Source organism: Psittacula echo (assembly GCF_963264785.1).
Source record: "Psittacula echo genome assembly, chromosome: 2".
NCBI classification, from domain to species: domain Eukaryota; kingdom Metazoa; phylum Chordata; class Aves; order Psittaciformes; family Psittacidae; genus Psittacula; species Psittacula echo.
Window position 1 is genome coordinate 84,448,196 of NC_137737.1, and position 26,376 is coordinate 84,474,571.

A 26,376-nucleotide genomic window follows, 5' to 3' on the forward strand; every position below is an offset into this window, starting at 1 on the left:
ATTGGATTATTTTAAGTGATTGGTTCTTATCCAAGGCTAGTTCAGCATCATTCATAGTTCTCCAGATTAGCTCAGTAACAAGCCAAATTTGATTGCTGTGCAGTAAGACAGCAGGACTTAGACTTTTATAATGAGCACTCTCACTGATTAATGGTTCTTTGTACAGGGAAAACCCACTGGGGAGTACATGTTCCTTACTGCAATAACTTTTTAATAAAGAGATGCATTTTGATTATCTGATTTCACTGATTTGATGCAGTTGCCAGAGTAGTGGATAACTTGGCTTTTGCAACAGATTTTCAGACATTGTGGAGCTCTATGGGTTTTTCTAACCTATTTACAATTTCAAACCATGAAAGTGTGATGTAATATTAAAGTATGTAAACATCATTAACAAAGTGACTTTTAAAGGAATATCAATATTTATAAACGGAAGTCTGCCTCTTTAAGCAATATTCCCTTTTTCTTTAAGCATAGTTTATAAAGAGCCTATTAAAACAATGGAGTTTAAGTTGGAAAAAGAATGAAATAGTTTACAGTTGCTGCTGCTGCTTTTTCAGTTATAGGGTTGGTTTTTTTCCCAGTGTTCTTCATGGATACAGTGAATGAAGCCTAGCATTTCTGATGTGGAGGAGGAGGGGAGTAAGATTATTGAAAGACAGACAGCCACCCCATCTGAGAGAGTGACAGCGTGTCATTTGTGAACTATGCCACCAAAATGCTTTAACCAGTGATGTCTTCATGGCTATACCTCATTAGTTCCCTACTTAGTACATCCCTGTCCAGCATGATTAAAATCTATATAAAAGTGTGTATGCAAGATTGAGCTTTCAAGTGAAACCTAAGCATCTGGCATTGCCATTTTCATGTGCATTTATAAGTTATATAAATATTTTGGTTTTCCTAAGGATTTGTGGTACGTCTGTGTATTGTGTGTGTACCTCTGTGCCTGAGTTGAGCCTGAACAGATTTTTGCAGTTTGACCTTGGAACTAGCTAAGTTGGTTGTATTACCTCGGAGAAGGCACAAAATCCTGTTACTAGGAAGGGTGTCTGCCATCCAGCATCCACTGCTATCCCAAGGGTTACATAAGGAATGGGTTCTTGCAGTCTGTTATTTCCCAGTTATTTCATGGGACCAAGAAAGGGCTGTCAGCCTGAGAAGAGTCCCATGAACTCACTAGAAAAAAGTCAAGTTGCTCATGTTCAGAAGAAATGCAAGAGAATTTTAAAAATTATTTTGAAATTTATATTGAGTGTTTGATTTGAATAAGCATTTAAAAGTCAGCAAAACCTCTTTGATAAGTAGTTACACAACAAAAGTGATTTTTAACCTGCTTTTCCAAAGGTGTTTCTATAGTGGTTTTCTTAATGATGTTAAGTAATTTTTAATTCTGTTGACTGACTTTATTTGAAGTGGTAAAGGCTAAAAAAAATTTAAAACAGAACCAACAACAACAAAAAAGGCAAAACAATTTTTGTTGATGTCGTTTGCTATAGGGAGTAAGATAGATACCTGGCAGTTTGTTACAGCTTATGGAACTATACTTGTTAGCGAAGAATAAAGAAGTGTAGCTGAAGTTATTTTGGTGGAGAGTTAAAGTAAACAGTGTAGCCATGGAAGCTGTTCAGTTTGTTTTGATTCAGCTCCTCACTGAGCATTGTTTGCCCATCTGTATTCAGGCAATAAAGTGAAATTCAATTACGTAGTTTGGCTTTATTTTTATGATTTTTATCATACGAGTTTTCCATAACTATATAGATTATTGTTGTTTTCTTCTATTTCTTATTTTGCGCAGTCAATTTTTTTAAATACTTCCACCACTGTACTTAATAGTGACTGAAGAAGAATCTTAATCTCATTAGGTTTTACATGGCTTTCACTGGCTCATGAGATGGTGACCGTGGTAGTTGTCAGTTCTAGATGGTAGCATACACAACTGTAGATTCTATCAGTGTGTCCAGGAATGCCTGTTGTCACAAGATAAAAAAACAAAGCAAAACAAAAAAATCAAGCCATTTCTGTTCACCTTTCTTGTTGAAGTCAAAACCAGCTTGGGGTGTGTGGTGGGTTGACCTTGCCTGGCTGCCAAACCCCACTCAGCTGCTCTCTCACTGCCCCTCCTCAACAAGAGAGGGAAAAGCTCCTGGGTTGAGATAAAGGCAAGGAGATTGACGACCACTTACTGTAATGGGCAAAGCAGACTTGAGTTGGGGAAAACTGACTTTATTTACTACTACGTCTCACCCGGTTCCCCTGAGCCCTAGCTGCCGGGCAGCATTTTGCCCTTCCTTACCCAGGCTTTCCCTGAGGCGCTCACCCATGGCTGAGGGGCTCAGCTCTGCCCTGTGGTGGGGCCGTTGGAGCCGGATGGAGCCGGCTGTGTGCGGCACTGGCAGCCCTGGCTGCACCTCACAGGGGACACCCATGGAGCCAGCACCCGAGCACCCGCACTCGGTACATGTGGAGGGGCATGTGTGTGTTTGGATTTACAGGGTTGGTTTTTTTTTTCGTTAAGGTGAGGTAAAGTTTTTAGATGGTTTTAGAAAGACAACCGAAAGAAAAACCACAGAACAACCACAAAAAAGTCAAACTCCAGATAGAATTTTGCCAGCGTGGTGGAGTACAGGAATCCTTGAATTATTTATGTCCGACTTCCCAGTATGTTCCCAAAAGGCTGGTAGTATTCTTCCTGTTCATCTATCTATGATCGTCTAAGATTTTAATTTGATTCTCTCAGGAGCATGTACATGCTCTGACTTACTGAATCTCACTTGTATTTTTGTGACACTGGTAGGAAATACTGTTGCTGTTGTGGCGGTTAAATGCAGCCAGTTTACTTCTGTGTTGTGGTTGTACACTCAGCTATGGTGTACTTCGTTAATTTTTATTGTTCTTCTCATGCTTGCTCAAGTTTTCTTTTTTGTTTTCAGCATTAAGCTCCCTGGAGTGTAGGTTAAAAGGCTATCAGCCAGCTTATTTTATGAGGAAAAGGGAAAAGAATTGGGGTAGCTTGTCTAGAGAGAAGCTGGAGCAGAAGTAGTACAATAGTGGTCATCATCATGTGGGATAATGTTTTTCTGAAGGGACTGATGGGATAATTAGCGTTTTGTGCCCATGATGGGCAGCACAGGAAACACTAAGCTTAAATGTGCTATATTAAACTCTAAAGCAAGTAGGCTGGAGCCCTGAACAGAGGGAGGTGGCCAAGGGGATGCTGCAGTGAGGGAAGCTGTGAAGGACTGGTTATGTGTATTAAATGTTCAGAATGACTTAGGGAAAAAAAAAACCTGCCTTGACTAGAGATTAGGTAGCGGTCCAGGGGCTTGGAGGCCCATTTCAGCCTTATTTTCTGTAAATCTGTGGTACTGACAGCTTTGAGTTCCATTAAAACCCAAGAACGTCCGATTTCTTATGCTGAAGACTGATGTAAATTTAAAGTCCATCCCTGACTAGGTGGACTAGGGCAAATGAGGACCTTTGATATGTTGGTGTTTGCTGTTGAAATCCTACTGCTGACTTGTGTATGATTTTTTTAATGTAACTACCCTTGGTACAGTACCTTCTCTTCTGCCTTTGAAAACTCATTCTGTGTTTCCTATGTGGCATTTGTCACACGAATTTGTGTAATGAAAAGATGTTAAAATATGTTATGTTAGCAGCTCAGCTGGATAACATCGTGCTGTAGATTCAATGATACTAGCTTATTAAGAGCAGTTGGCTGCAATATTTCCCCCTTGAACAGCCGTAGTAATAAACTGGATTAATTAGATTTTACAAAGCATATTCTCTGTCCAGAATAAGTGTTTTTAATAGGTGCACAAAACATTGCTTTTAATGTCAGAGACATTTCTTATGAATTTCTCTGTTTCTAGATGAAGAGGACGTGCAGTGTGCCTTTTTTAATCCTCACTTCCCCCTTAAGATCTAAAATTACAAAAATTCCCAAATCCTGGAAACATGTGGTCGCTGTAGAATATTAGCTATTGTCCTGTCCAGATTCTGAACCTGTTTGAAGCAAGTACAGTTTATTGCAGCAGTTGATTGTGCAACCAGATTGGTTTTTCTCAGTTTTTTTAAACTGATACTTGCAAAAATGTACATTACTTAAAGCAGTTTTTGAAATGTTCTCTGGTGGAAACAAAGTGTTTACAAAAATTTACAGCCTAAAAATTAAAATTTACTGAAACTGAATACAGTCCCGAAACAAGTTCAGCACAGCAGCAGGCAGTGGCTGCCTGTATTGCACAAATGTAATTGTTCTGAACACACAGATAACAGTGTCATCTTATCGATAGCATCTTTCTGGCACAGAGGGTCTTCTCCGTTGACCATGCGGCCTTGCTGTCCCTCTCAAATACACTTTAATTTTGGAGTGTTTGTGCTAGGGCAAGTATTCTTTGTAGCAGATAATTATTTTTTTTTTCATGGCAGCTTGGGCAGGCTCATTTCCCCCCATCTTCCTGAAAACTTAGCAACAGAAACACACCGTGCCTCAGAGGGTCTCATTTGGATTTGCTCTTTGGGAGTGTCACAGGCCAAATTCTTTGTGTCAGGGAATTTCACTTAATTTGATATATGCAAATTAACGTAAGCTTTAAAGTACTAAATTTGGGATTGAGAAATAAGTAAGACATTCAATTAAATGAATACTCAGAGAAGACACTTTTACCCATCCTGGTGTCCTATCCACTCACTATATGCTAGACTTGGTCCCTTTGTGAAGTGATGGGTGAGGTCTTCCAACAGAAGCGCAGCAGCTCAACTCCAGAACATAAACACTTACCAAATCCCTACCAGTTTTACATCCTAGTGGTTTTGTATCTTTCCAGTCAGGTCCAGTAGCCGTGTGCTGTGATAGAGAGCTGGGGTTGGAGGCAGCAGGTGGTTCATTTTGTCAGGTGAAGACCTTAAATGGACCTCAAATGACAATGATTTGTGGAGCTGGGAGCAGGACGAAGGAGTTGCTGACTTAGTCTGGCTTAGTTTGCTGGATTTTATCTCCTCGGGCTAGTATTTATGAAACAGTGGAGTCAGCGGAGTCTCCCTGCCGGGGTCAGGCTGCCTGGGGGAGCAGGAGGACGAGCGGAGCAGACAAAGGGGCTTTTTCCTGGAAGCTTCTTCACAACTGCAGAGAAAGTAGTCCTACATCAGGGAGCTACTCTCAGCCACTGTGTCTGAGATTATTTATCAGGAGCATTATTCACAGCTCTGATATTTCTACCACTGCCAGTGCAGGCTTGGGGAGGTAGTTCTTCACAGCTCATGCTGTTGCGGTTCCAGTGTCTCCCTTGTGAGCTGTCCTGACTGGGAAGCATGGCTTCCTACTGCCCAGAGAGGGTGTCTGCAAGGGCAGTAGAACTGCTTGATGTGTCCTTACTCATGTTCCTGAATACTGTGGTCTCGCTTGTTCTTGTGCACAGTTTTCATTTGGACTTTACAGGGCATGCAGTTGATAGCCAGGAGTGTTGCGCTCCAGTGTTTTCATAGAATCAACTAGGTTGGAAAAGACCTTTCAGATCAAGTCCAACCATTACCCCAGGACTGCTAGACTACCGCTAAACCATATCATTGAGGGCCTCATCTACATGGTTTTTGAATACTTCCAGGGATGGTGACTCTACCACTTCCCTGGGCAGCCTGTTCCAATGCCTGATCACCCTCTCTGTGAAGAATTTTTTCCTAATACCCAGTCTAAACCTCCCCTGGTGCAGCTTGAAGCCGTTACCTCTTGTCCTATCACTTGTTACTTGAAAGACTGCCCCCCACCTCGCTACAGCCTCCTTTCAGGTAGTTGTAGAGAGCGATAAGGCCCGCCCTGAGCCTCCTTTTCTCTGGACTTAACAACCCCAGTTCCCTCACCTGCTTCTCATAAGACTTGGGCTCCAGACCCTTGACCAGGTTTGTTACCCTTTTCTGGACACTCTTCAGCATATCAGTGTCTCTCTTTTATAGGTATTCTGAAACTGTTAGGCTGGTTTTTATTTTATTGGATAACTTACAATGTTGAGAAGAAAATGTTTTCTATTATGATAAGGCAGTTAATAATTTAAAAAATACATTGTTGGAAAGTAAGGTAATAGAATAAGTGTGTTTATGAATGTGTGTGCATGTCTTTTATGTAGTACTTTACAAGACAGTAGCAACTTAAACAGTGTGCCACAAACTGTGTAACTTATTAACAATAGAAGCTGATTCCTGTCTTGCAAAAAATGGGAAAATACAACTCAAAAGTCGTTTTAGATTGATGTATTGGAATCATGTAGAAGTTTTGTACGGTATACTTGCACTTGTGACAAAAGGAAACACATGTATCATCTCAATTTTTAAAGATAAACTTTGAGTAGTGTACATACCTGATCAGGGATATTGCCAGAGCCACTTCAGGTGATGTGCTCACAAAAACTGTGAAATGAAGCCGTATGAAAATATGTAGCTTCTTTAATTAAAACCATGTTTAATATCATGCTTCAATATATAAACTAATCTGGCTTGAGATTTAGAGAGATTTCTCTTATGAGAAATAACTGACTTTTTGATGAATAATCTGTATTTTCATGTTTTTGTCTTACGTATTTATGACAGTGCCCTGAGCTTCAGGGAGATTTTGGAAAAGGCTACCTAGCTGAGCTGAGTGAGTGTTCTTGGGTAGCACTGTGGCTTCAGAGTCATCTCCCCTTCTTTTAGAGCCCTATGGCAGACTGATGTGGGAATGCTTGCTCTGGGTATTAAAATTTATATTTGCTTTTACCAACTACCCTTTCCCACTCTTTTCAGACTTATTATTTCATCCAGAAAAAGTTACACTTTATAAAAACATGAGCTTTGAAAAGCAGAATGGAGCCAGGGCAGGATTATTTGCCATTGATGTGAATGGAGAGTGCTGTGCATATACGACCCTTCTGGTGACATCCCTCTGAATATCCCCACTGCTCTTCAGGGGGCCCATCCAGCTGGCAGCCTGTGGGCCAGTTCTCTTCCACAGAGTAATTCTGGCCAGCTCCCACATGAATGTGACCTCATCCTAACTTGCCTGTGCATAACCGTGCAAGCTGCCTCTCTGCTCCTTGAATTCTGGAATGTGGAACAACTTGCCTGATGAGATGTGCCTGTAGTGACATCTAAACAGAGATGCTACCCTATAACTTAGCCTTCAGAAAGATACTTTTTTTCCCACAGTCACACAGACATTTTGCTCTCTAAAAACAAATACTAGAAATGCCTTCCAGTACTAAGAATCTTTTTCGGAACATGTCTCAAAATGGCTTAACAACTGGTATGCTGTTTTTCTCAAAAATACTCTGATAAAATGTTGTCAGAATCACCTTGTAGACTAGAAGAAAGGCAAAGCTACTAGTTGTCTGGGCTTAAAATATAATAAATATTAAATAATCATCATGTTTGAAAGTCAACATTAGATGTTTTAGTTTTCTGTCATGTATAATTTGTTGGGTTTCTGTTTGCAAAGCATTTCATGATTCATTACTTTCATGATACTGTAATTCGATGTTGGATGCTGCCACTGGAACACTATGCAAAAATTGTAGCTGTAAATGGTTTGAATCTTCTCCAAATGTACTGTGGTGAATATTTTGGAATAAGACTGGGAGATCATTTAATATTTTGTTTTATAATTAATTTAGGACTAGTTTTAATTTTAAATAAGTGATAGATTAATTCTATATTACAGAATAGAAGCATGTTCTACATTTTATTCCTTAAATTAGTATTGTTATTCTTACATGCGTATGATTTATGATACGTATCAGGTTTATAATAGCAAAATCATTGTTTTGTTTTTTTATCTACTGCAGAAACTATGCCTGTTCCAGACCAGCCCTCGTCTTCTGACAAGACAAGTTCCCTTAGTCCTGTGTTGAACACATCTAATGGTGATGGCTCTGAAACTGAGACCACCTCTGCCATTCTAGCTTCAGTTAAAGAACAGGTATGCAAATGCTTAATCCGCAAGCTAGAAAAACAATAATACGACTGTCTTTTTTTACAAAGGTTTCATAGGTGATATCTGAATAATTTTGTTCACCCATGCACATTGCAAAGAATGTTAAATATTTCTTTGTGTCTCAGTATACTTCCATGTGCTGTCCTACAATGAATTAAATATAATCTAATTGTTCATTCTGTTCTCCATTTTCACTCTTACCGTGAGTGGTGGTTTTCAGAGATCTCTCCTTTTCTTGTTAACAATCTGCATGTGGAGTTGGAGCGTTTAACCGTGGCATATAAAAACTATAGACAAACGAGTAGTTGTGAAGATGTGTTGTCCTAGACTTTTTAGTTAAAGGGATTTATAAGAATCCTAGGATTTTAACATGTAACATATACGTGGGTTTTTTTGTTTGTTTGTTTCATTTAGGTTTTTTGTTTGTCTTTTTAAACTTGATTTGAGATTATTTTAGGACAAACTTGAGTAGGGACAGAGGATTTCAGCCTTGTATGATTAAAATCAAAGGTATTAGAAATTTTGGAAAGAAAGGTCTTTAGTGTGATTCTCTGCTTGATTCTTATAAGACAGGTTTGGACATTTCATTGTAAATTTTTGTGGACTGAGTGTATGAGATTTTTTTTAGTGCTTCTTTGTACATCAGGAGATGGTTAATATTCCAGTTTATGAAAACGCCTGGTTTCCGTTGCTCCCTCCTTTGGCTCAACAGCAGCAGGAGGTATCCAAAAGAGAGGCATTAAAAGATACCTGCTTTTAATCAGCTTTCTCCTTGCTGATTGTGTCTAAGTTGGTTCTCCAGCTATAAAGTTGTGATCATTCACTGCTTCTTTAGTAAAATCAATGCATGAATTCAGCTTATAATATTGCCATTGGAGTAATAGCTGTTCAGTCCTTGGGCTTTTATAAAAATTATGACCTTGCTTTTATTTTTTTCTTTTTAATATGTACCAGTTGTCTCTTTCGGGTGGTAAAAGTTACTCGTATTTTCTGGTTCTGAAAAGAGGAGTGCAAGAAAGCAAGCGTGTAGCATGGAATTTTGTCTTAAGACTCATGGCATGTTGTTGTATTGGAATTGCCCATGGTTTAGATGTTTTTATGCATATTCTCTTATGGGACAATAACATTACTTGGGCATGTACCAGTAATGTTTCAGCCTGTACCTCTGTTCAGTACCAGTGTTTCAATCCGTGTTACTGTGTTTTTGAGGAAAAATATATGCCTTAGCTTTTGACTCTCTAATGTTGAAAAACGTACAGGGAAGTTGCATAGACAGAAGATACGCTGCATCTGCTTTTACAGTGTGAAACACAGTTTTGAATAGTGAAGAGTTGTTCTCTGTTGTTGGGTTTTGTGCTGATATTAGTAGTTTATACCTGGTCATGTATTTTGCAGCTGAACCTTCCATCCCCATAAATCAGTGAATTGAGTACTAGGGTGAATTGGTGCTGATTCCACTAGATTAGACGGATTTTAAGTAGTGAAATATGGGCAAAGTGATTTCTGATGCCTGTGAACCCCAGCAAAAAGGAGCTTGTAACAAAGGAATTCTGCATTCTGCTATCCCCAAGAATAGCTTAGCCAGCTAACAGAAGGTACTGCTAACAAGATAGTCTCTTGAGTTATGGGGGTACAGGGTACCAAAATTTCACAGCTGTTGTTAAGTAAACTTCAATATTCTTATTTTCTTTTTTTATGTGTAGTAAAGATTTTGAAAAAAAAACAACCCAACCAACCAAAAAATCCCCAAACCAACCAACTAACCAAACAAAAAAAAAAAACCCAACAAACCAAAACAACCAAAATGCACACAAACCTGCTTTTGGGCCTTTTCTATTCCCCACAATACTGTGTGTCTTGACAAACTCCTGTAATGTTCTGTTGGAACAATTCTAGGTAAGGTCACCACCTTGTGCTTCAGGCAGTTGAAATCCTTGACACTGATTCTGCATTAGGGGACATTAGGGGAGTAAATGAAGTAAGTTTCTAACTGATGGTTCAGATCAGTAACCCTCTGCTTTTTAGAAGGAGGAATGATTTACTGCCTGGCATGTGAATTTGTGTTAGTGCCCTTTGTAGGTGAAAATATACAGAGTTTTAGAAACAGGAACGCAGGCATTACTAAAAAGTATTGCTAATAAAGAAAAAGGTAAGTAAGTTCATAATCAGTGAATCAGATCGGTTACGTTTTCTTCATCTGTGCTGATGTTTAAGAAGTTTCCTTATTTTTTTAATTCTCTGAAACGTGTGGCAACTTTGTATGTTACTTTTTATGAAACAACTAGAATGGTATCTTTGAGTGATTGCAGGATTTATGGTACTGATGACTGTAATAAGTGCTTGCAGTCTTCGAAGAGGGCGGGATATATGGAATACACAGAGAAGTCATAGATTTTATCTTTAGTTATTCTACTTAAATTTCCTATGCGAAACATAAATGATTTACTCTCACAAAAGATGAAGCTTTGCAGTGCTTAGCTCGAAGAACAAACATCTGTGTGCTGTCTTATTTTGAGGAGAATGATTGAGTCTGAAAAATTTATTTGGTCTGAAAAGCTCTGCTTGCTATGTCAAACATGAAGTGGCGTTCGTGCTGGTCATGACTGGATCAAAAGGTATAGCCACATGCTTTTCAAGTGGGGGATTTCTGTCAAAGTAGAAATTGAAGCCTGTATGTCGATGTTGACAAGTCAGGTTGATTTTAGGGAATGAAAACCCTGAATTCCTTGCTTTAGCATGTATTTGTATTTTACCTGTGGGCATGCATGTTGAATTGCTTTCATGTTTCAGACTGTGAGATGCAGTTGAAAAGAAGTGATGGATAAAGCATGAATCTTTCATGATTTTTTTTTTTCTATTTGTTGCTAACTTTCTAAAGGTCAGCAGACAGAGCTGGAGGAGAGGTCAGAATCATGCACTGTATGTCTGAGAAATCGTGAGGTTAAAATGTCAGGCATTGAGCTTTGGCTTCAGTGTTTTCGAGCTGTCCTCATGAAGAGGAAGGGTTAATAACTTCTGAGAAAGTGAAAGCTGTTGGGCCTTTTTTGTCTGTCTGTTTGTTTTTAGACAGTGTGCATCAAGTTCTTTAAACAGAAATCGAGTAGTGTTAAAACATCTGTATGAAAAAGGATTTTTTTTTTTTTTTTTCTTATCATCTCCTGGCAAACGCATTTGGCCCAGTGCTTCATGGGTTTTAGAAAACATGAGGCTATTTGTTTCTCCTTTGTCATCTGTGTTTTTTTCTGTAAATATGGGAAAAATGTTCAACAAACAATGTGCGATATCGGAACTCTGGTTTATGAGAACACACGTGATAGGTACAAGTATTTCTGCCACAAAAAGCATGATATGTTTCTGATTGGGAATTTCCACCTGTGCAAGAGACTTCTGATCCCACTCAGTGTTAAAAAAATTTTAGGAAGAGAGCTATTGATAATGTTGTTTGGAAGAACCTGTTGAGTAAGCATGTAGATGTAAGCATATAGTAAGCTGATGCATTTCCTGGAAGTCTCCAGCTGTACGTCACACACAGTACTTTGGCTCTTGGCATAGAGAAGCTGCTTCCTTGGAAGCTGAGGAGGAATGTGGTGACAGTGACCTAACAGAGGCTTGTTTTGACAGATTCTCCTAGTAAAAACACTTGGAGGACACAAGGTAAAATGACTTCCTAAGAGTGAGATTCATCTTGAAGCACCAGTAACTATATTCCACTCAGAAATAGTATCATACATTTGTTTTAGTTCGTTTGTGACTAGTTTCCTTTACCATTTTAGTAGTAGGCTGTTTCAGAGAACAGCTCTTTCCTTTTCAGAAAACTTGTGCAAAGAAAAAGTTGTGTAATGTTTAATATTTCTTCCGAATCCTTTTTATCTACCTATTCCAAATAAAGATACTTATTTTGGATTTATAATGCTCACCTTTTTAATAAAGTAGCTTCTATTACTTTTAAATATTTACCAGTTTTCCCATTAGAAAGCTACTTATCTGTCAAGAAATTGTGTTTAAAACTAGTCTGAAAAACATGACTTAAGTGAATTTGTACATGAGGTGTTAGTACTCTTTGGAAATGGGGTTGTGTGTGTCATGCACATCTTGCATATGTGTATGTAAGTAAAACTGCAGATAGAAGTGGCTGTAGAAGTTCAAAAGTTTAATTTCTTTTCTTTGCTCTGCCGTGTTGTTTTTCCCATGTCTTTAAATGGAAGTTTTAGAACAAAATCATATCCTGGGCTGCATCAAAAGGAGCATGACCAGCAGGTCGAAGGAGGTGATCCTGCCCCTCTACTCTGCTCTCGTGAGACCTCACTTGGAGTATTGTGTGCAGTTCTGGTGTCCTCAACATAAAAAGGACATGGAACTGTTGGAACAAGTGCAGAGGAGGGCCACGAGGATGATCAGGGGACTGGAGCACCTTCCATATGAAGATAGGCTGAGAGAGTTGGGGCTGTTGAGCCTGGAGAAGAGAAGGCTGCGTGGAGACCTCATAGCAGCCTTCCAGCATCTGAAGGGGGGCTATAGGGATGCTGAGGAGGGACTCTTCATTAGGGACTGTAGTGACAGGACAAGGGGTAACAAGTGCAAACTTAAACAGGGGAAGTTTAGATTGGATATAAGGAAGAAATTCTTTACTGAGAGGGTGGTGAGGCACTGGAATGGGTTGCCCACGGAGGTTGTGAATGCTCCATCCTTGGCGGTGTTCAAGGCGAGGTTGGATGAGACCTTGGGTGGCATGGTTTAGTGTGGGGTGTCCCTACCCATGGCAGGGGGTTGGAACTAGATGATCTTGAGGTCCTTTCCAATCCTAACTATTCTATGATTCTATGAACATCACTTATCTAGATGGATGTTTCAGTTCAGAGGATTTTTTAAGATTTTAAAGCGGGAAGAGATGTGTGAGTTCATCTCGTCTGACCAGCAGGACATGATACTTCATGCAGTCGTCCAAATATTGGGCCCCAGTTCTGACTGCAGAATGACTTTTGCATCCGTTTTCCCTAATATAATGCATGACATATTGTAATATGTTATATTCATGAAAATAAAATCTCGTTCTTGCCTCATAGGAACGAGTAATTACTCTAGTAACCTTGGGTATTCTGTCGCTTTTCTAAATAGGTTCAATTACAATACATTAATGTCTTGCTTTGCCTCAAACATCAGGCTTTATCTCTACCTTTAAAAGTTTTAGCAGCTCTATTTCAGACCCATGCCAATTGTACTCAATCAATATATATTTATTTCATTGTCTCTCAAGTAGCATCTCAGTATACTTACTTCCTTAGTTACAGAACTCCCTTGTTTCCAATGAGGTTTTAAAATACTCCAGAGAGATATTCCTCTTCTTTTTTGCCACTTTCTATTTTCATTAATATATTGATTCTTAGATAAGAACTAAACTTAGTAGCGCAAGTCTAAACAGTGGATACTATGCTTCTTAGTTGCTGGATAGACCAACATCCTGTTGAAATAAGAAGCTTTGTTAGTACAGCTAGTGCTTCCCTAATATGTCCTCCAGTTGATGGGAATTGCTTTTGGAATGTATGATTCCGATACTGGAAATGGGGACTTTGACAGATAAGTTTTGAAAAGCATCATTGCAATTGCTGGTGAACTAAATAATTTAGCATAGCAACTATATGCCCTGCTCTGTAGGATTCTCAAGTTCTTGGTTTAGTCTGGGACTAGTTTCACAGAGCTCTCCAAAGCAGCCATGAGCGTATTCGTGTTGTGCTTCTCAGGAAATGGTTGTTTACAAGACCAGAGACAGACAAGTAATGTCTGTTCAAAACCCTGTATCCTGGAAGTCATGCCAAAGAGGTGATAGACAAAGTAGGTGTAGTATGAAGAAACTAAAAATTACTTTACTGTGGTCATAATCCAAAATATGTATTTTGGGGATTGATTGAAATGAGCTGAAAGTGGAAGGGCTTTTGTGAAGATTTAATCTGATAGAAGAGTATTGAGAGAGAATATATCCTCACAGTAAAACCATCTTTGAAGAGATGGAATAAAATGCTAATTATCAGAACAAAAGTAGAGTTAAATATGATGCTATTTTGACTTAAAGTAATGTTGAAAATTAGTAGTTCAAAGCCAAGAATTTCAGAGAAGCTGGGTAGAGTGCCACTTAGTGATAGCTCAGTCTAATGCTGATTTAAAACACTATTAAAGAGCATCACAAAGAAAGACAAAATATCCTTTCTTAGCATGCAGCCAATGTGTGAACACATTTTTTGCTGCTCCACAAGCACTTCTGCCTTAACTTTTTTTCTTTTGCCATTACTGGAAGAATTTCAAACTTTGAATAAAGATACCATAAGAAAGTAATAATACTGATCTCAATTTTAATAGAATTTAAATTTTATTGTATTAAATTTCTAACATTTTAATGTATTACATTAGTAACATTTTAACACTGTTGGTTTCTTTTCCTCTGGCATCGTTCATTGGGGCTTTTTAAAATTTTCACACCAAATCCCAAGTCTTTTAACCAGCATAGTAAAATAGGATGTCACTCTTAGTCACTTGAGAGGGAGATTTTGATGAACTTAAAATAGTTAGAGAAGTAGCTGGTCAAGTTGTGCTTCTTCCTGTATCTGACGCAGCTCCTTCTGTTGTACTGACAGAAATGGACTTAAGCATTCCTATGTGGGGAATGCTGCTGGGGGAAGCTGAGAAAGCTGAAAATAACTATCTGAAAAGATAAGAAGCAGCTTTGTGTTATGGGAGGTTGAGTGTGTTGTTTTCTCTTTTGGCAAAGAGTGGTTGGATCAATTTGCCAACTTGTTTTCAAGAATTGGGCTCCTCAGCCCAGCTGCTGTAAAAATATACTTCAAGCTGCTGGTTTAGTCAACTTTTTTGTAGTGTTTGGAATGATGGGAAGTCCAGTGTAACATCCCTATTTAAATGCACAGGGAGGTGGCGGCTTTGGGTGTGTCTCCCCATCCCTGCCCCACTTCCTTGTCTTAAAGGAAGTCACAGTTATGTTTCTGTATACTTTATGTTCCTGAGGCTTAGCTATCTTACCTGCTTTCAGTATTTTTCTCTTTCTATGCTTGAATAAAGCAATAACCATCAATAGTAATTTTAATTTGCATAGAGAATATATAAGGCTGTGAGTGCCACGGCTTTCAAAACCAGCATGCCTATTCTAGAGAGAAAAGAAAGTGCTGTTAAAAAAACCAAACTGTGAACACTTCACTTAGTGATTGTTGTGACTTCTGTCTTCTCTTTAGAGAAAAACACTGAAAGCACTCTCTGGACCCTTCTGCTTTAATTTGTCTTGCCAGTACTTTTCATGAGCCTGCTCTTATAACTTCAGTTTTGAAAGGGATTTTTGAAGATTTAATTTTTATGATTGTTTTAGCAGTTTTTGTTCCTTTTATGTAATTTTTAAAACTTTAATACTTCTGTGTTTTTCCATTTGTGTCTGTTTTGTCACATGATAGCATTTTCTACTCCTGATGCGTTTACTGATAAGTGGAACTGTATTTTTCTGGGGGTAATTTAAATCTTTTGTATTCCAAGGAAAAAATACTTCCTGGGTAGTTGAATGCTGTGCATGTTACGCTTTGATAAAATACGTTGCAGTTCTGTTTATTCCCAAACAAGAAAACTGGTACCCAGCAAATGCTCAGCTATGGTGAAACTTAAGTTTTTACCTGAGAGTTCAGGTACATTACTACCCAAATAAGCTTAATTTTGGATGTGAGCTGTGTAGTTATGATTACACTTAACCAGTCCAGAATCACACAATAAATTGTGGGTTGTGTTTCTGGTTTGGTTTTTTTTTCCCCCTTCTCTGTGGTGAAAATTAAGTATTTATTTTTGAAATTTCTGGTGACAGAAACTTACAGTTGCCTCTGAGAATCTTTCCAGTGTAAAGGGCTAAAAGGTCAGTAAAAGATAATAATCTTTAAAAAGGTTTGAAGATTCATAGTAAAGTTCTAGACAAATTAATTGCTTAATTCATAATTAATTCTTTCCCTCGGTGTTAACATTGCATTTTTGGTAGAACATCACTCACTGTTTTGGAGGGAGATTTGCATGTATATCCTGTAATGTGTAACAGTGAAGCCTTTTGCATGGGCTCCCTGCTGCTCTTTATATGTTCATTTTTCTTTTCTGTGCAAACCACTAATCCAAGTCCTGAGGAGTTTTTTCTCCTTTTTATTTTTTAAAAGATTGCACTGGAAGACTTTTTTTGATTGTTTTTGTCTGCTTATTTACTTATTATTATTTAAGGGATAGATATGATGAGGTGATAGTGACTTGAATTTTGCAATCTTTCCTAGGATGTTACCCATTTTTATTGCTGAGACCTGTCTAGTGCAATATTCTTCAACCATGGTCTTTTAGATATTCCACATGTGGAGGACTTAGTGCAAAGTTTAATTGACGTTACAGGGGTTTTTAATTTAGTACAGTGACACAACAATGCACTCAAATCTCAATTTAATTAGAAACTGCAGCTAGTGGAGTATAGCAACTGCACTATAAAATTGACACAATATAAATGCGCATCTGATTATCTAGAATATGCTCACCATCATGACACTGAGAATCCCCCAGTCACCAGAAAGGAATGCTGAAGTCAACTGAAGTTTGCAGTTCTCACCAGAGTTCTCCTGTTTGTGGTTTGTTTTTTTTTTATATTGGGCTTAACCACATGTATGCCCCCCATGCTGGTCTCGCTGATTTGTTTATACCTGTGGGGTCTCCTTGTTTATATCTGTGGGGTCTCCAGGGCCAAGTTGGCGGCCCATCTCTTTTCCCTTCATGTCTATACTATGATAGTCTGCCTTCACTTCTGAAAGGCACTGCTATCATGACAGGTCTGTATCTCATCGTGTCAGTTGCATTAAATACCTTGTTCTGGACAGAATGACTGCTTTATACTTCTGTCTGTATAAACTATAGTCAAATTAGCCATAGGCACTTGCTGGATTACAAAAATTGCTGTTACAGCTAAACCAAGTAAAACAAAGCTGCAAGCAGATCATGAAAACTTCAGACAGAAAAATCCTGACAAGACTCAGTACTGAGGTCTTGCAAACTTGGTACAAAGCTAAGTGATTACTTGGTTCATTAAGTCTTCCACATAATTCATATAAAGGTATCCAGCAGGTTCCACAGTGGGGGACATATCCCTTCCTCCATCACTCTGCAAGTCTAATAGTGATCTGTCCTGTGCCTGGAATTCAAGGCTAGCAACTGCTGGAGTGAGACTCCTATGGCAGGAGGTGTGTCCCAGCTCAGCCCACTTGCCTGGAGTCTGTGCTGTTGCATTGTCACTTCTGCAGTCACTAATTGTAGGTGGAATCACAGCAGGCAAGGTCATTTGCTGAGGGGATGACTGGGCTCTGCAGAAAAGCACAAAGCTTTAAGCTAAATACCTATTGCAGTTATATGAGTAAAAGATGCTCTTGATGAGAGTTATAGGCAGATCCAATACATACGTTATGGTATTTTAACCAGAAGCACCCCAGAACTGGTATTGTTTTGCTCTGGGTCTGCATTCCTTACATTCAGAGACAGGCAGTTACACAAACAGTTGAAATACCTTGCTGATACAGTCAGTTTGTATAAAACAAAGGCACCCTTGAGTTTTCCTTTGGCATTGAAATGAGTTTGGCTTCCTTTTTAGCAGTTGTGATTAATCACTTCATTATTCTCCCCTGAGCCTTCAGGTCATATAGCTGGATTTATCTCTTCGGAACATTCCTTCAATGTGGGTGTGGGACAGGGACTGCATGGGGCAGGGGTCTTTGATCAGTCACAGCCCTTTGTCCCCTTAGTTTGCATAATGTGATGTGATATCTTGTTTCCTTATGTACAGAAATATACTTTTTTGGTAATAATACCAACTTGTGCCACCAACTTTTGTAAGTGAAAACCCACCACTGGTTATCTAATTGATAGCATGTAAAGTAATATTTCTGTTAGTATTCCCTCAATTTCTTCAGTCTGGGTTGTCATACAGCAAATAGCTGCTTGTAGTCTATTTCATTAGTTGTTTCAAAATGTGTGTAGTACTTATCAAATTTCATCTATGTTCCTTCAGTTGCCACGTTTCTTTTTCCTTAAGTCCTCATAAAGCATTACTCTTTACATTTTTCAGACGGTCCCAGCTCTTAGGCATCTGTGTTGAGCTTCCTTTCCTTAAGTATGTAGTGCCCTCCAATATAGTGATCTGATTAATCTGGAATGACATTTTGCTGGTTAGGGTGGTAGCCTTATCACTGTAATCTGCAATTCATGTTGCAGTGTTATTCCCTGGTCATGATTATCCTTCTACCCCAACAGTAACACAGTGCAATTATTTGCCTGGCTGTGTAATTAAGATTTAAATTGGGTCTTTTGTAAACCATTGCCAGACTCTCAGTATAGGAAATCTGTTAGTTTATCTTCACATTGTTAAGCATTTTTCAAAAAATTTTTCAGTGAAAAGTAGAAGAAAAAAGCAGAATGGAAAAAATTTCCGACTTCGTTCATGTCTATGTATTTCATAGTCCAGAGTCTGGATGTAAATAGGTATCTTTAAGAGTTATCCTCTAGGCTGCTTTGAAATAGCACCAGGTACTAGGAATAAGATTAACTGTATCCCAGCTGAAACCAGGACAATAGTGAGTACATTCTTTAGATTAAGTGTAGTTTCATCCTGTGCTCTTTCTGTGTGCACAAGCTATGTATTACAAAACCAGATATAACACTAGGTAAGTATCTCTGTCTCTGAAAGTAGGGCTGGATGTGCCACTGTGATGCATATTGAGATTTAAAAGCATTGCAAAAAGGTGTACTTAACAGCAACTTCTACCCACTGCAGTCTGTAAAGATCTGGAAGCACCCCACAGCTTATGCAGCACCAGCATCCCCTTTGGACGTTTTTCATGCTGAGGCTGAATGATAGACTATAGAAAATGGACAGTTGTCCGTTATAAATTTGATAGCCACTCAAACTGAGGTTTGACATAGTGCCTGTTTGCTGATACTGAATCAGCATGGCTGCTGGTGCTGGACTTTTACTTGCCAGTTTCACTGTCAGACACAGAAATATAAATTCATTGATAGCATATGCCACAGTGATGCCTTCGTAAATGAAGAAGAGGTAGTTAATGACTCTAATACACTTATTGCTTTAGTAATAGGTGAATATTTCAAGGCTGACTGTAAGCCAACTAAGGCTGGGCAGAGAAGAGATTCAGAGCAGCCCTGTGGAGGACTTGGGGTATTGGTTGATGAGAAAATGAACATGAGCCGGCAGCGTGCGCTCGCAGCCCAGAAAGCCAACTGTATCCTGGGCTGCATCAAGAGGAGCGTGACCAGCAGGTCGAAGGAGGTGATCCTGCCCCTCTACTCTGCTCTCGTGAGACCTCACTTGGAGTATTGTGTGCAGTTCTGGTGTCCTCAACATATAAAGGACATGGAACTGTTGGAACAAGTCCAGAGGAGGGCCATGAGGATGATCAGGGGACTGGAGTACCTCCCGTATGGAGACAGGCTGAGAAAGTTGGGGCTGTTCAGTTTGGAGAAGAGAAGGCTGCATAGAGACCTCATAGCAGCCTTCCAGTATCTGAAGGGGGCCTGCAAGGATGCTGGGGATGGACTATTCATCAGGGACTGTAGTGACAAGACAAGGGGTAATGGGTTCAAACTTAAACAGGGGAAGTTTAGATTGGATATAAGGAAGAAATTCTTTACTGAGAGGGTGGTGAGGCACTGGAATGGGTTGCCCAGGGAAGTTGTGAATGCTCCATCCTTGGCAGTGTTCAAGGCCAGGTTGGATGAGGCCTTGGGTGGCATGGTTTAGTGTGGGGTGTCCCTGCCCATGGCAGGGGGTTTGGAACTAGATGATCTTGAGGTCCTTTCCAACCCTAACTATTCTATGATTCTGTGATTCTTAAAGATCGTCATCAGCTGTATTCTCGTTTTGTGGCATATTAGTTATTTTATAGTAGGGGAAAACTCATCAGTTTTCATTTCTCTTTCTGCAAAGCTTCCTGAGGCATTTGAGAAATTAGCCATCTGCATTCCCTGCTGGATGAAGGTTTCAACATGTAATGCCTTATTGCAGTGAAGAAAAAGCTTGCACCATTCCTTCAGAGAATATAGAATTTGATTTCTATCCTTATGCCTATTTTGATCCAGAAGTTGAATGTATTTCTACTGTGGTACTTCACATGGTAACTTCAGTTTCTCCTTCATTATTTCTGGAGGAGTCAAACTGAAATCAGAAAGTCCAAAATCTATTTGGAGCTGAACTTGGATGTAACAGGAGAGGATTGTGCAAGTATTTTCGTGGTGGAACTCAGGGAAATGTGGGTCTGTGGATCAGTGCTGGAGGTAGTCTAATGGTGGACAACACAGAAAAGGCAGAAAATTCCTGAGGTTTTTTGTGTTGTGTTTTTTTTTTTTGTTTGTTTGTTTGTTTTCTTTTTTTTTCCTACTGTTCCCAGACAAGGAGCAGTAACATGAAGAGCACAGGTTAAGGACTGCCTAGGAAAACTGGATGTATTCAGCTTCTTGAGCCTCTATTCCAAGATAGACAAGAGCTCATTTAGGTGATAGGATTGCAAGGCGGCTGTCATCCAAGAAAAAACATGGTAATTGAGGAAAGTCCTGTCAACTAGGAAGGGGCTAACCTTATACCAGTCTTTACAAAAGATAAGGAGAATGGCCCAGGCATCTACTGGCTATGTCAGGTCAGTGACAGTCCCCAGCAAGATCATAGAACGCATCATGTTGACATTTGCTTCTAGACACATGAAGGGCAACAGGGAAATAGGAATAGTCAACACAGGTATCTGAAGTGCAGATAGTGCTGATCTGATTTCGTTCTAGGATGAAATGTCTGTGATTTGGTATAAATGTAGCTTTATTAAGACTCCTTATACCTTCTCGCACACTGTTGTCAGCAGTAGGCTGAGGAAGCATGGGCTGAAAGTTGTCTGGAGTATAGTCCTGAAAGGACTGCTCAATTGCTTGAGCAGTTAGCAGATGGTAAGAAGTGGAATATCTCAAAGGTTGATTCTGGTACTTGTGCTATTCAATTCTTCAGTGACTTGAATGATAGGATTGAATAGAATGCACCTTCAGCAGTTTTGTGAATGATACTTAATTAGAGTGATGCTTGGAAGGCCAAAGCAGAGCTTCTATCTTGAAGCATCTTGAGACCTTGAACAAACTGAGGACTGAATGTATTTAAAACTTGTAAATTTAAAAAAGAGAAGACTGAAATTCTGCATCTGAGGAAGAGTAGCGCCATGCGTTAGTCCAGGCTGAGAAGTACCTGTCTGAGTCACAGTCCTGCTGAGAAGGACCTATGATCATTAAGAATGTTAAGCTGAGCATGAGCCAATGATGTCCTTTCTGCAAACACAACTGTGTATGGGTCTCTGTGGAAGGAGGAAGGAGGAACATGACTAGCAGACTGAAGGAAGTTGTTACCACCTCTACTTGGAACTGTGAAAGCTACTTCTTGGACAACAAATGTGTGTCATTTTGGTAACCCCTAACACGGAGGGGATATTAAAAAACTGGAAGTATTCCAGTGGGGAAATACTAAACTAGAGGTGTAGACCAGCTGATGTGATGGAAGAGGTTGGGGAGCTAGGATTTTTAGGTAGCTGCATCTGATGAAGAGAAGGGTAAGGGTGCAATCTTAACTTTGCCACACTAACTTCAAAGGGAGAGGCAAAGATGGTGGCTCCAAACTTTTCTCAGTAGAGGCATACACTTCAGCAAGGGGCAGTAGCCATTGATTACAACTTGGGGAGTTCCAGCTGGACACGGGAAATCTTTTTTGTGAAGAGGATACTTTAGTAATGGAAGAGGTGACCAGAAAGGCTGTCAGCATGATCTTTTCCAGTCAGCTACACTGGAACTCTTAATCTGGTGTTGGAAGTTATCACATTTTTACTGAGAGGTGAGACTAGGTGACTTGCAACCAAAAATTTCTGTGGTTTTTGATGATTATATAGTAATTCAATGGTAATGCACAACTTTGCTCAAATTATTATTTATGCCTTTGTGTGTAGACCATGGAAAATATATTCTGAGGGAGGATAGTGTGACTTAAAAATTCCCTCAATTTGATCACTTGGGTTTTAATGCTTAAAAAGGAAGCTTAGAAACTGTGGATAGCTGATCATTAGGAATAATATCATTACTTTTCAGTGTTTGTATTAAGTGGAAAGAACTGAAATAGTACATCAGCAAACAGGATTGGTGGATGAAGGGAAAAACTAGCTAATGCAGAATGCTATCCTGAAGGATTTCGGTAACATTTACTTTCATTCTCCTGTCTTCCTCCTTCCGCTTTTCTTCCCCCCTCTCCCACTTGAGTTATCCTCTATCTTCACATAAAGTTTTCACTTTCTAAACAGGTTTTGGAGACCAAGCTATTACTTCTCAAACTCTACTAGACCATAATATTTAACAGAGAGCAACATGTGGAAATAAGTGTTTTCTTGGTGCTAATAATACATAAGTGTAAAGGTAGCCTCACATTCAGATTTTATATCCTTTCTGTCAAACTTTGTATGACTGATGATTCTCTTCACAATCCTTTAGCTTCCCTTTTCTTTTAAATTGGGAATAGTAACATTTGCCTACATTTCGGACAGATTGCACATACATGTACATGAAGAGAGGTCCCTTAAGGAAGGTAGCGTGCTTTTTTTTTCTCCCCTGTCATTTACTTGTATCAGATTGAATACCTGGAAAAGAGTAAAACAGGTACAAAACCTATGTTAGACACTTTAACATGGTGAAGATTCCACTCTCATGAGGGCTGAACCTTCCCTTCTGACAATACAGAGCTAATTCACAAACACTCTGCATCTCCCTATGTGATTTGGACCTCAGGTCACATAAAATAAGACCAGGAAAGTCATTTATGCTTTTAGCAGGAAAATTAATTACCTTGTAGTCTATGTCTAGCATATAAATAAATAGACTGGAAATCAGGGCAAGCTATTCCCAGTAAAGGAAATCAAGTGACTATTCATGCTGCTGCAATAAGCTGTCTGTCTTTGACTGCTTAATCTCAGTGGCACAGAGAATAGTCAATGCTTTTTGAATGCATGATCAGGTCTGCAGGAGACTCTTCTTTGGGTTAATCCTTCAATTCAGCAAGGTATTTCCTGGTGTTTGTTGAGCTTTCTTTAGAGCTAAGGGAGAAATACAATGTAATTGTTGCAATAATGTATTTTAGGATATAGTAAGTTGATTGTTATCTCTATAATACTGAAGTGGTTACCATGAAAAGAAATGATTGTTCAAGTCAGAGACAGTTCTTGTTCTTTAGCGGTTATTCAGAGGAAATTCCAGTGCCAAAATTCCAGGTATGGATTTCATGCAACACAAGTCGGATTGTGGCCTTTTTCTGTCTACGTTATCTGACTAATTATACAGTAGCCATATACCAATACCTGTTCCCCCCCTCCTTATCTTCCAGGTTAAATCCCAAGAAAAGCTTTATGCTTTAAAGAAAATTCATGCTTGAACAGCTTTTGGTGGGCATCTTGTAGTTTACTGAAATGTTATTCAACAATAGCTTTTGTGCTACTTTTAATGGATATTTTCTTTCAATTCTGTGCTATACCCTATTGACTCCAGTGTATTTAAACAGTGCCTGGAAGGGGGATATAATAATAATGTTTTCTGTAAAACCTGCTGCAGCTTATGTTGTCTGATCTGCCATGTACCACCATTTTCTGCAGCAGTCTGTTCGCAGTTAGTTTACTTTCTCCAGTTCTTTCTGTTGCATCACTGTTAGTAAAAACCAAAGTATTATCTGTGTTTTTATATACTTGTAAAGCTGTATTGTCTGAAGTGAGTTTATGTAATTTTGGCTGTTTAAAGTAGTTCTGCAGTATTTTTCTTGGTCACCACACGGATCAATACGCCTTCTATCTGATATTTGATATTTCTAGATTTGAATTATAACTGTTATCTGATGCTGTGTTATTTTTTCAGTAGGTTGCGCTGTTCTGAACATACTTCAGCATAGTTGAATGAAGACTTGGAGCTTGTTAAAGGAAGAATTTTGTATCAGGGTTAGGTTTTTAAAGCCTGTTAGTTATGATGTATTGGTTATTGCTACACTTGTTAATTTTAGCCTTAATGAAGCCATAGTTCTGCAGCGCAAGAATTGCTACTCAATTACCATGTCTGTGTCTTAATTTTGATTCTTAAGTGAGATTTATTTTATTGTAGAAGGAACATGTGTATTGCATAAATGGCTCACGTTTCTCCGTGAGCGTCTCTTTAACACAGTAAAATCCTTTCCTATTGCTGGGACCTCTGGATGTTGTCATGCATTTTTTGAGTTAGACTAACCCAATCTTCAGTATCTTTGACACTTTCATAGTAAGTTAACACAATCTCTAGAAGTAAGTTGTTCTGAAAAAGACTTCTTTATCTGCATACCCTTTGTAATGGAGCAGTGTAGACATGACAGGTGTAGTGCTCCCTCATTGGCTTGGCAGCCAGTCAGTGTTTGGGAAAGGGTAATACTGAGCTTGTGTCAATATGCCAAGACAGACCTGGCCTGGCTTCATGTGATCAGATGATTTCACCATGGTTTTGGCCACTTGCAGTTTCAAAAGTAAAGAAATGCCAACTATATCCTGGGCTGCATCAAAAGGAGCGTGACCAGCAGGTCGAAGGAGGTGATCCTGCCCCTCTACTCTGCTCTCGTGAGACCTAACTTGGAGTATTGTGTACAGTTCTGGTGTCCTCAACATATAAAGGACATGGAACTGTTGGAACAAGTCCAGAGGAGGGCCACAAGGATGATCAGGGGACTGGAGCACCTCCCGTATGAAGACAGGCTGAGAGAGTTGGGGCTGTTCAGTTTGGAGAAGAGAAGGCTGCATAGAGACCTCATAGCAGCCTTCCAGTATGTGAAGGGGGCCTGCAAGGATGCTGGGGATGGACTATTCATCAGGGACTGTAGTGACAGGACAAGGGGTAATGGGTTCAAACTTAAACAGGGGAAGTTTAGATTGGATATAAGGAAGAAATTCTTTACTGAGAGGGTGGTGAGGCACTGGAATGGGTTGCCCAGGGAGGTTGTGAATGCTCCATCCTTGGCAGTGTTCAAGGCCAGGTTAGTTGAGGCCTTGGGTGTCATGGTTTAGTGTGGGGTGTCCCTGCCCATGGCAGGGGGTTTGGAACTAGATGATCTTGAGGTCCTTTCCAACCCTAACTATTCTATGATTCTATGAAATGAAAGAAAGAAAGTGAATTGCTTTTAGATCCCAGCAGATATTGAATGACTTACTTACCTGTCTCTTCTTGACCTCTCATCTTTCCACAGTTCCTTAGCTGAAAGACCTCATCTTGTTACACTTCTGTCTCCTGGTCTTCTGTTCCCTAAACCCTACCTTTTCTCCTTGCTCCAGAGTTGCTACAGTGCCTTTGTTGGACCAAGCTGTATTCAGCCTTCTGAGCTGTGAAAGATACCAAAAGTTTCCAGCTACAGGGATGTTAGAAAAATTAAAAATAAATTACACAAAAGGAGGTTATAAAGCATGACTACTTGTCTGGTATGGCAAATACAAAATTGTCGTATCTCTTGGGCAGGAAAAGGGCATCTGAGCTCCGTATTATACCCTTGCTATACTTGTGTATCTGGGAAGTCCTTTCTCATGTACGTACTTACCACGGGACGTGGAGAACAGACAGAGAAATGTAGCTGTTGAATAAGCAGCTGTATTCATTTGAATGTTAGAAATTAAATTTTCAACCTATTTCTGTGTAAATATAATCTGAGAGGGATCTAATCCTGTATATCCTTGAGCATGACTAACTATACTCACCTGAGTGTCATGTTACAGCTGATGAAGTTATATGAGTTATTTGCAAGTCAGGGAGCTTAGAGATTTGAGTTGAATCTTGATTTTATTTCTAAAGAGCTGTCTTTGAAGACTGGGTTTAAAATGTTGTTAATTATAGAAAATCCTTACATGAAAGTAGGAAGCTATTTTAACATGTAAATATCGAAATGTAAATGATGTAATATCCAAGTACTATAACTTTTTACATGAGCTCATATTTCCTTTCTTTATCCCTACTGCTGGAACTTACTTTCCTGTATGAAAAGGAAGTAAGCCATTGTATTTTCATAATTTTAAATACTGCAAATAACTGTAAATGTTTAGCTGTATTTTTTTGTAAATCTTTTATATATTGATACTTAATGGAATATAACATCAGTTACATTAGAGGATTTTCGTTTAGTTTTTCGCATATTTTATACTTAAGATGGGTTTCAAAGTTAAGACACCTATATCTGTTAGGCTTGTTTTCTGTCTCCCACCACCACCCACTGGCTGGAAAAGAAAACGTGATTAGTAATCTTACAATAGAAATATGGAATACATTTATTCTACTTCAGGAGGTTACCT

At 39.1% G+C, this 26,376-nt stretch overlaps 1 protein-coding gene across 1 annotated transcript in view; it reads left to right on the plus strand.

Annotated features, from left to right (window-relative positions):
- Nucleotides 1-7,819: 7,819 nt before the first annotated feature.
- The window catches only part of CTNND2 (catenin delta 2), a gene marked incomplete at both ends in the record, with an annotated part of 536,439 nt that continues 517,882 nt past the window's right edge, over nt 7,820-26,376 (plus strand). Inside the window, one exon of the mRNA XM_080639304.1 lies at nt 7,820-7,948. Coding sequence (XP_080495430.1) covers nt 7,820-7,948 — 129 coding nt within the window. The remainder of the gene's footprint in view (nt 7,949-26,376) is intronic.